Here is an 11,276-nt window from a genome sequence, read left to right as displayed (position 1 = left end):
GAGGGACTCTTGATTTTTTGCATCTCATAGATTTAGCATGGGGATTTGGTTAACCAGTTAAAATTCATGAGTAAACCAGGTTTTTTAAAAAAATCTGAAACATTTCGGGGGGGGGGGTTGAACCCCTAACCCCCCCCCCCTTGCTATGGGCCTGGAACCACCGCCTGTTTTAGCCGAGATGGAAATTTCCCTGCTCCAACGATGCGTTAATGATCAACACAAACCAATCAACCAACCCATCCCTGGCCGATGGATGCGCTCCTTTCCTCCAGCTTCGAACCTTTGCAAAATGGCCCTGGATCCAACCTCTGGGTGTGAGGATAAAGAAAGGTGGGTCCCTTTGTCTTTTCCTGCCCCGCTCGCAGGATTCAGAGAGTTCCTTTCCCCAACCGTTCCCTAACAAGAGGATGATTGATGCGTCAGATTCCTCTTTCCAATATCCTGCTCATTTCTCTTTCCTCCCTGCAAGCTTTTTTCGCCCATCGTCGCAGGCGGGGAAAGAAAAAAAAGAGAGATTTCAGGAATCATTGTCAGATTTGAGGTCACTTCTCCCCGTGATTAAAACATCCCAAATTAGAAATCACTCAACGAGGGGTCCAAAAACCCCTCCTTGTTGTAAGGCAAGGCTTTGCGAGAGCCAACTTGGGAGGCTGAAGGTTGGCAACGTGGAAGGCGCCTGGGCCTCTTCCCTCCCGTCTGTTTAAGACCGAGCCGTGTTTGAAAGTGACACTTGTTTAAGTGGGTCAGTCATGCTTGCGGTGCGCAGGACGCCGGCCGCATATTAAGCGCGTGGCGAGAGGCAGAGCGGTCGGCGGAGGGGAGGCTGGAAGCGTGGATTCGAAATAGGTTGTCATTACGGCGGGGAGCGGCACAAAGCAAACGCCCCGCTGGGGGCTTAATGGGGACGGCGACGGCGTTTCTCGGAGGACGTTTTGTCCTGAATGTGTACATAGAGAGAGAAATAGATAGAATTGGGAAGACACCCCTGGGGGCATCCAATCCAACCCTTTGCTATGTAGGGAAAGCACTGTCAAAGCACCCCAAGAAATGGCCTCCAGTGGACTCCTAGATTTCACATTCCACTGTTGAACAGCTCTTAAGGTCAGAAAGTTCTTCATATTATTCAGGTGGGATCTCCTTTCCTGTCAAACCATGGCTCCAAGTTATATTCTCCAGAGCAGTGTTTGCAGAGGCGGCCCTAGGTAATTTTCAAGGGTAAGCAAACAGTATTTTGCCCCCCCCCCCCCAACCAATCATCTATATATATAAATCTGTTAGGTTGGTTCAACGGGACAGCAAAACTCTAAAACCCCCCAATGAAACTTAACCAAAATTCCCATGCCCATAACACAACCCACAAGGTACAAACATATCTACTCAAAATGAAAAACAACACAACAACACACTCACAAAACGTCAAAACAACAAAACTCAAAAAACCCCCAATGAAACTTAACCAAAATTCCCATGCCCATAACACAACCCACAAGGTACAAACATATCTACTCAAAATGAAAAACAACACAACAACACACTCACAAAACGGCAAAACAACAAAACTCAAAAAAACCCCAATGAAACTTAACCAAAATTCCCATGCCCATAACACAACCCACAAGGTACAAACATATGTACTCAAAACGAAAAACAACACTACAACAAACTCACAAAACGTCAAAACAACAAAACTCAAAAAAACCCCAATGAAACTTAACCAAAATTCCCATGCCCATAACACAACCCACAAGGTACAAACATATCTACTCAAAACGAAAAACAACACAACAACACACTCACAAAACGACAAAACAACAAAACTCAAAAAAACCCCAATGAAACTTAACCAAAATTCCCATGCCCATAACACAACACACAAGGTACAAACATATCTACTCAAAACGAAAACAACACAACAACACACTCACAAAACGGCAAAACAACAAAACTCAAAAAACCCAACGAAACTTAACCAAAATTCCCATGCCCATAACACAACCCACAAGGTACAAACATATCTACTCAAAATGAAAAACAACACAACAACACACTCACAAAATGGCAAAACAACTGAGCATGCGCATTGGCGCCCAGCCGCAGAAGAGAAAGAAAAGGGGGGAAAGAAGGAAAGAGGTAGAGAAGGAAGAATTTATAGACAGAGGGAGGGAAAGAAAAAGGGGGAAGGAAGGAAGGAGAGAAGGAAAGAAAAAAGGGAATGAAGGAAGGAAAGAGGGAGTGAAGGAAGGGGGAAGATGTAGAGAAAGAGGGAGGGAAGGAAAGAAGGAAAGAGAGAAGGAAGAAAAGAGACCAGAAGAGAAAGAAAAAGGGGGAAGGAAGGAAAGCGATAGAGAAGGAAGAGGAGAAGGAAAGATGGGAGGGAAGGAGGGAAAGAAGGAGAGAAAGAGGGAAGGTTGGCCACAGCATCATGTGGCGGGTAACGGTTGTTATTTCTATGATGATTATTATGCTATTATTCTTCCTCTGAGACCCTTTTAGGGGGAATGGGAGAGGTGTCAGGTCCCAGAGGCAATGCATTGCATTATTGTTATTGTTATGATGGTGGTGAAATAAAAGGAAATAAAAAGTGAAAGAAGGAAGCAAACAGGGAGGGAAGAAAGGCAAAGGAAGAAAGGGGGAGGGAATGAAGGAAAGAGAGAAGGATGAAACCAAGTAGTGAAAGAAGGAAAGAAAGAGGTAGAGAAGGAAGAAAGGAGAGAAAGGGGGAGGAAAAGAGGGAAGGAATAGGTATGTACCTCTCTTTCATAATAGTCCAGATATCTACCTCAACTTTGATAAGTTTTACTATAGGCCACAGCAACGCGTGGCAGGGCACAGCTAGTTGATATATATTTTCTGTTTGTCGTGGGAGTTCTGTGTGCCACAACCAACCAATCATTGATATATATTTTCTGTTTGTCGTGGGAGTTCTGTGTGCCATATTTGGTTCAATTCCATCATTGGTGGAGTTCAGAATGCTCTTTGATTGTAGGTGAACTATACATCCCAGTAACTACAACTCCCATATGTCAAGGTCTCTTTTCCCCCAAGAGCGGCCCTGGGCAAAATCAACTATACTGCAAATGCTTACTTTGCGTAATGGGTTGAGCCGCTGCTGCTTGTCAGTATTCTTGTGTAAAAGGCATGGCCCGACTTACCGGGCCAAGAAGTTGCGGTGCAGGACGTCCCCCACCTCCATTCTTGCCTTAGGGGGGCTTCTTCTTCCCAGAAGCCCCCTCTATTGGCGGGAAGATTCCCGCCGGCGGGTCAATGGGCCTATGGCCAACTGACCACGCCCGCTGCGGGAGAGGCCTGAGATGGCCTCTCCCACCTTTGTGGGCAGCCTTCATAAGGCAGCCCCAGGCTCCCCAGCAGGCATTGGGCCTGCAACAGCTGTTCCATCCCACCCACCCTGCATGCGGTTTATGTTTTCATTGGCAGTTAACTTTTCTTGGTGTTTACCTTGTCATGGTTACCTGTTAAGAGTTACTTGTTTGTTTTATACTCCTTGTCACAACTCCTTGTTGGCGTGAGGCATGGGCCCTGGATCTCGTTTGGTACCCCCCCCCCCCAGCGGAAAGGAGGGATGCCCGGTGGTCCCAGGGGTGCCAAGTTGCGTTTGCCCGGTATTGTGCCGGCGGCACCCTGGTGTGTGCGGGATCGGGCAGTATTGGGCTGCCCGATCGTGATCCAGGAGCCATGCTTGGCTGCCAATCTTTTTTTCCTGTTATCAATAAATGAGTTGTGGCCATGGTTTATCCCAACAACATGTGTGAGCGTACTTCTTGGGTTGGCTGTGGGAGGTGTATCGCACTTGCACACGCAACTAAGTCAGAACTGTTTATGTAACCATTACGCTTTCAAGACAAATCTCTGTAACAGCCAAGGTTAGTTCCTGCATTCTTCCAGTTCTTGTAAATAAACATCATTGTTTAGTTTTCATTACATCTGATTTAAGTGTTCCTCTATCCTTAAAGGTTCAAACGCAGCTTTAAGCAGAAGTCAAGGTCTATTTCCTCCCAAGAGCGACTCAAGAGCACCCCTGGGCAAAATCAATTCTACTGCAAATGCTTACTTTGCGTAAAGGGTTGAGCCGCCCCTGAGTGTTTCTCATCCTGGGGGTCGGGACCCTTGGGGAGTCATGAAGGGGTTTCAAAGGGGTTGCCAAAGACCATCAGAAAACATGGATTTTTGATAGTCTTAGGAACTCCTTTGGCAGAGAAGGCTGAAGATCTCTCCGCCTGTCCTTCTCTTCCTTTTTGGAAACAGAGGGTGAATCCTCCCACCAAAAGCCCTCCTCCTGCTGTGATTGGCTGGCCTCTCAGCCAAGGAAATAATAATAATAATAATAATAATAATAATAATAATAATAATAATACCCCGCCATCATCTCCCCAAGGGGACTCAGGGCGGCTTACTTGAGGCCAGGCCCAACAATACATCAATGCAAATAAACAACATACAACAACAAGGGTTGTTTCTGAGACTCCAAGCAGGGAGGGGAGAGCAGGCATGCGTTCTGCATGGCAGCGTAGAGAGCGTTTAAGGCTGGAGGGAGACTCGCACCAGTGACACTTCAAGTCATGGGTGTTCTGTGTGGGAAGTTTGACCCAATTCTATCATTGGTGAATCCTCCCACCAAAAGCCCTCCTCCTGCTGTGATTGGCCAGCCTCTCAGCTGAGGAAAAAGATGTTTCTGAGACTCCAAGCAGGGAGGGGAGAGCAGGCATGCTCAGCATGGGCATTCTGTGTGGGAAGTTTGACCCAATTCTATCATTGGTGAATCCTCCCACCAAAAGCCCTCCTCCTGCTGTGATTGGCCGGCCTCTCAGCCGAGGAAAAAGATGTTTCTGAGACTCCAAGCAGGGAGGGGAGAGCAGGCATGCTCAGCATGGGCATTCTGTGTGGGAAGTTTGACCCAATTCTATCATTGGTGAATCCTCCCACCAAAAGCCCTCCTCCTGCTGTGATTGGCCAGCCTCTCAGCTGAGGAAAAAGATGTTTCTGAGACTCCAAGCAGGGAGGGGAGAGCAGGCATGCTCAGCATGGGCATTCTGTGTGGGAAGTTTGACCCAATTCTATCATTGGTGAATCCTCCCACCAAAAGCCCTCCTCCTGCTGTGATTGGCCGGCCTCTCAGCCGAGGAAAAAGATGTTTCTGAGACTCCAAGCAGGGAGGGGAGAGCAGGCATGCTCAGCATGGGCATTCTGTGTGGGAAGTTTGACCCAATTCTATCATTGGTGAATCCTCCCACCAAAAGCCCTCCTCCTGCTGTGATTGGCCGGCCTCTCAGCCGAGGAAAAAGATGTTTCTGAGACTCCAAGCAGGGAGGGGAGAGCAGGCATGCTCAGCATGGGCATTCTGTGTGGGAAGTTTGACCCAATTCTATCATTGGTGAATCCTCCCACCAAAAGCCCTCCTCCTGCTGTGATTGGCCAGCCTCTCAGCTGAGGAAAAAGATGTTTCTGAGACTCCAAGCAGGGAGGGGAGAGCAGGCATGCTCAGCATGGGCATTCTGTGTGGGAAGTTTGACCCAATTCTATCATTGGTGAATCCTCCCACCAAAAGCCCTCCTCCTGCTGTGATTGGCCGGCCTCTCAGCCGAGGAAAAAGATGTTTCTGAGACTCCAAGCAGGGAGGGGAGAGCAGGCATGCTCAGCATGGGCATTCTGTGTGGGAAGTTTGACCCAATTCTATCATTGGTGAATCCTCCCACCAAAAGCCCTCCTCCTGCTGTGATTGGCCAGCCTCTCAGCTGAGGAAAAAGATGTTTCTGAGACTCCAAGCAGGGAGGGGAGAGCAGGCATGCTCAGCATGGGCATTCTGTGTGGGAAGTTTGACCCAATTCTATCATTGGTGAATCCTCCCACCAAAAGCCCTCCTCCTGCTGTGATTGGCCGGCCTCTCAGCCGAGGAAAAAGATGTTTCTGAGACTCCAAGCAGGGAGGGGAGAGCAGGCATGCTCAGCATGGGCATTCTGTGTGGGAAGTTTGACCCAATTCTATCATTGGTGAATCCTCCCACCAAAAGCCCTCCTCCTGCTGTGATTGGCCGGCCTCTCAGCTGAGGAAAAAGATGTTTCTGAGACTCCAAGCAGGGAGGGGAGAGCAGGCATGCTCAGCATGGGCATTCTGTGTGGGAAGTTTGACCCAATTCTATCATTGGTGAATCCTCCCACCAAAAGCCCTCCTCCTGCTGTGATTGGCCGGCCTCTCAGCCGAGGAAAAAGATGTTTCTGAGACTCCAAGCAGGGAGGGGAGAGCAGGCATGCTCAGCATGGGCATTCTGTGTGGGAAGTTTGACCCAATTCTATCATTGGTGAATCCTCCCACCAAAAGCCCTCCTCCTGCTGTGATTGGCCGACCTCTCAGCTGAGGAAAAAGATGTTTCTGAGACTCCAAGCAGGGAGGGGAGAGCAGGCATGCTCAGCATGGGCATTCTGTGTGGGAAGTTTGACCCAATTCTATCATTGGTGAATCCTCCCACCAAAAGCCCTCCTCCTGCTGTGATTGGCCAGCCTCTCAGCTGAGGAAAAAGATGTTTCTGAGACTCCAAGCAGGGAGGGGAGAGCAGGCATGCTCAGCATGGGCATTCTGTGTGGGAAGTTTGACCCAATTCTATCATTGGTGAATCCTCCCACCAAAAGCCCTCCTCCTGCTGTGATTGGCCGGCCTCTCAGCCGAGGAAAAAGATGTTTCTGAGACTCCAAGCAGGGAGGGGAGAGCAGGCATGCTCAGCATGGGCATTCTGTGTGGGAAGTTTGACCCAATTCTATCATTGGTGAATCCTCCCACCAAAAGCCCTCCTCCTGCTGTGATTGGCCAGCCTCTCAGCTGAGGAAAAAGATGTTTCTGAGACTCCAAGCAGGGAGGGGAGAGCAGGCATGCTCAGCATGGGCATTCTGTGTGGGAAGTTTGACCCAATTCTATCATTGGTGAATCCTCCCACCAAAAGCCCTCCTCCTGCTGTGATTGGCCGGCCTCTCAGCCGAGGAAAAAGATGTTTCTGAGACTCCAAGCAGGGAGGGGAGAGCAGGCATGCTCAGCATGGGCATTCTGTGTGGGAAGTTTGACCCAATTCTATCATTGGTGAATCCTCCCACCAAAAGCCCTCCTCCTGCTGTGATTGGCCGGCCTCTCAGCCGAGGAAAAAGATGTTTCTGAGACTCCAAGCAGGGAGGGGAGAGCAGGCATGCTCAGCATGGGCATTCTGTGTGGGAAGTTTGACCCAATTCTATCATTGGTGAATCCTCCCACCAAAAGCCCTCCTCCTGCTGTGATTGGCCGGCCTCTCAGCCGAGGAAAAAGATGTTTCTGAGACTCCAAGCAGGGAGGGGAGAGCAGGCATGCTCAGCATGGGCATTCTGTGTGGGAAGTTTGACCCAATTCTATCATTGGTGAATCCTCCCACCAAAAGCCCTCCTCCTGCTGTGATTGGCCGGCCTCTCAGCCGAGGAAAAAGATGTTTCTGAGACTCCAAGCAGGGAGGGGAGAGCAGGCATGCTCAGCATGGGCATTCTGTGAAGTTTGACCCAATTCTATCATTGGTGAATCCTCCCACCAAAAGCCCTCCTCCTGCTGTGATTGGCCAGCCTCTCAGCCGAGGAAAAAGATGTTTCTGAGACTCCAAGCAGGGAGGGGAGAGCAGGCATGCTCAGCATGGGCATTCTGTGTGGGAAGTTTGACCCAATTCTATCATTGGTGAATCCTCCCACCAAAAGCCCTCCTCCTGCTGTGATTGGCCGGCCTCTCAGCCGAGGAAAAAGATGTTTCTGAGACTCCAAGCAGGGAGGGGAGAGCAGGCATGCTCAGCATGGGCATTCTGTGTGGGAAGTTTGACCCAATTCTATCATTGGTGAATCCTCCCACCAAAAGCCCTCCTCCTGCTGTGATTGGCCGGCCTCTCAGCTGAGGAAAAAGATGTTTCTGAGACTCCAAGCAGGGAGGGGAGAGCAGGCATGCTCAGCATGGGCATTCTGTGTGGGAAGTTTGACCCAATTCTATCATTGGTGAATCCTCCCACCAAAAGCCCTCCTCCTGCTGTGATTGGCCGGCCTCTCAGCCGAGGAAAAAGATGTTTCTGAGACTCCAAGCAGGGAGGGGAGAGCAGGCATGCTCAGCATGGGCATTCTGTGAAGTTTGACCCAATTCTATCATTGGTGAATCCTCCCACCAAAAGCCCTCCTCCTGCTGTGATTGGCCAGCCTCTCAGCCGAGGAAAAAGATGTTTCTGAGACTCCAAGCAGGGAGGGGAGAGCAGGCATGCTCAGCATGGGCATTCTGTGTGGGAAGTTTGACCCAATTCTATCATTGGTGAATCCTCCCACCAAAAGCCCTCCTCCTGCTGTGATTGGCCGGCCTCTCAGCCGAGGAAAAAGATGTTTCTGAGACTCCAAGCAGGGAGGGGAGAGCAGGCATGCTCAGCATGGGCATTCTGTGTGGGAAGTTTGACCCAATTCTATCATTGGTGAATCCTCCCACCAAAAGCCCTCCTCCTGCTGTGATTGGCCGGCCTCTCAGCCGAGGAAAAAGATGTTTCTGAGACTCCAAGCAGGGAGGGGAGAGCAGGCATGCTCAGCATGGGCATTCTGTGTGGGAAGTTTGACCCAATTCTATCATTGGTGAATCCTCCCACCAAAAGCCCTCCTCCTGCTGTGATTGGCCAGCCTCTCAGCCGAGGAAAAAGATGTTTCTGAGACTCCAAGCAGGGAGGGGAGAGCAGGCATGCTCAGCATGGGCATTCTGTGTGGGAAGTTTGACCCAATTCTATCATTGGTGAATCCTCCCACCAAAAGCCCTCCTCCTGCTGTGATTGGCCGGCCTCTCAGCCGAGGAAAAATATGTTTCTGAGACTCCAAGCAGGGAGGGGAGAGCAGGCGTGCGTTGTGCATGGCAGCGTAGTGAGCATGTGTGGGTGAGGGAGAGTGTGCGAGGCTGTAGGGAGGCTCGCACCAGTGAGTCCCTTTACGGCATGGGCATTCTGTGTGGGAAGTTTGACCCAATTGTATCATTGATGGGCTTGAAGATCTCTCTGCCTGACCTTCTCTTCCCTTTTCGAAACAGAGGGTGAATCCTCCCACCAAAAGCATGCTGTTATTGGTTGACCTCCCAGCCAAAGAAAGGGCTGTTTCTGAGACTTCAAGCAGGGAGGGGAGAGCAGGCGTTCCTTGTGCATGGCAGTGTAGTGAGCATGTGTGCTCGAGGGAGAGCGTGCAAGGCTGGAGGGAGGCTCACGCCAGTGAGTCCCTTCAAGGCATGGAAGTTTGACCTCACTCTATCGTTGGTGGGGTTCAGAATGCTCTTTGATTGTAGCCGAACTATAAATCTCAGCAACTACAACTCCCAAATGTCAACGTCTATTTCCTAGGGCTGGTCAATTCGTTTCGTTAATTAGTTAAAAAATTCGTTAATTTTTGAATTACGAAACGATTACAAAACTTTTTTTTTAACCTGGAAGTGTTTTTAAATATCGAAACGGCAGGAGCCAAAAAAATTTGTATTTCCATCCATTTCGGAAATACGTAAGATGGCCGCCTGCCGATGCTTGCTGGGAGCTCTCCTCTCTCGGCGCCGGCTGAGCAAGCGAGCGAGAGGGCGAGCGAGAGGAGCGAGTGAGCGGCGAGTGAGAGGGGCGAGCGAGCGGCGAGCGAGCGGCGAGCGAGAGGGCCCGCCAGAGTGAGTGCCTGCCTTCCCTCCTTAATAATAATTTTAATTTCTCCTCCCTATTCTACTAAATTAATAATTAAATTTAAAAAATATTTTTAAAATATTGGAAAAAAAAGGGCGCCATCTTTACAAAATGTTTTGTAAATATTTACGAAATTTCGTAAATACCGAACTTTTTTTTTGGAAAATTTTGTAATTATTTTAAATATCGAAACAAAAAAACCCCCGAATTACAAATCGATTTTAGAAACAAATTTTTGCGTTGTTACCCAGGCCAATTCCAACAGACCTCACTACCTCTGAGGATGCTTGCCATAGATGCAGGCGAAACGTCAGGAGAGAATGCCTCTAGAACATGGCCCTATAGCCCGAAAAAAACCTACAAGAACCTTTTAATTACTACATTTGGCCCTGCCATAGTTTTTAATTGTGTCATTGTGTGTTGTTAATGTTATTGCTTTGTCTTTGATTTATTTTGCTGTATTATTGTTGTTATTGTTTTATTGTTGTATTTGGGCTCGGCCTCATGTAAGCCGCACTGCGTCCTTCATTCTTTCACGTAGGGAGGTGTATGTGGCAGCTTTCTGATCGGCTCCCACTTTCACAGGCCACTGTGACCCGCACAAGTGATGGACCTGGACCAAACTTGGCACACATAACCCCAATGACCCACGCTACATCGTGGTGCAATTTGGGGGAGGTGGACCATAGATTATGGGATTTGTAATACTTTCAAACTCTTCAGTTCCCACAGACCACCGTGGCCCCCAACAAATACCTATAAAGACCAAACTTGGCACACAGACTCCGCATGACATGCTTTACGTCCTGGTGAAGTTTGGAGGAGGATGGACCATGGATGATGGGACTTCCAGTACCTTCATTCACTTACTGATACTATTTCTACCCACACCAACAGCCAATAAAGTCAAAACTGTCCCACAGAGCCCCCATGACCCTCTCTACATCCTGGTGCAGTTTGAAGGAGGATGGACCATGGATGATGGGACTTCCAGTACCTTCACTCACTTTCTGAGACCACTGCGACCCTCATCCAATGACTGATCAAGACCAAACTTGGCACACAGAGCCCCGTGACTCACTCTACATCCTGGTGCAGTTTGGAAGAGGATGGACCATGGATGATGGGATTTGCAGTAGTTTCATTCAATTACTGATACTATTTCTACCCACACCAACAGCCAATAAAGACCAAACTTGACACACAGAGCCCCCATGACCCTCTTTACCTCCTGGTGCAGTTTGAAGGAGGATGGACCATGGATGATGGGACTTGCAGTACCTTCACTCACTTTCTGAGATCACTGCAACCCTCATTCAATGACTGATCAAGACCAAACTTGGCACACAGAGTCCCCATGACCCACTCTACATCCAGCTGCGGTTTGCAGGAGTTTGGACCATGGGTAATGGGTCTTCCAGTACCTTCACTCATCTTCTAATGCGACTGTGACCCAAATCAATGATGGATCAGGACCAAACTTGGCACACAGAGCCCCCATGACCCACTCTACATCCTGGTCCAGTTTGGAGGAGGATGAACCATGGACGATGGGACTTCCAGTATTTTCACTCATTTCCTGATGCCACTGCGA

General features: G+C 49.1%; 1 protein-coding gene across 1 annotated transcript in view; it reads right to left on the bottom strand.

Moving 5' to 3' along the window:
• Window positions 1-743: 743 nt before the first annotated feature.
• The window catches only part of LOC137097768 (tumor necrosis factor receptor superfamily member 1A-like), a 57,549-nt gene continuing 47,016 nt past the window's right edge, over window positions 744-11,276 (bottom strand). The window contains exon 5 of the mRNA XM_067472897.1: window positions 744-937. Within this exon, the coding sequence (XP_067328998.1) occupies window positions 744-937 (194 nt within the window). The remainder of the gene's footprint in view (window positions 938-11,276) is intronic.

The sequence above is a fragment of the Anolis sagrei genome, chromosome 13 (genome assembly GCF_037176765.1).
Source record: "Anolis sagrei isolate rAnoSag1 chromosome 13, rAnoSag1.mat, whole genome shotgun sequence".
Lineage (NCBI taxonomy): Eukaryota > Metazoa > Chordata > Lepidosauria > Squamata > Dactyloidae > Anolis > Anolis sagrei.
This window is presented reverse-complemented; position numbering and strand designations above follow the sequence as displayed.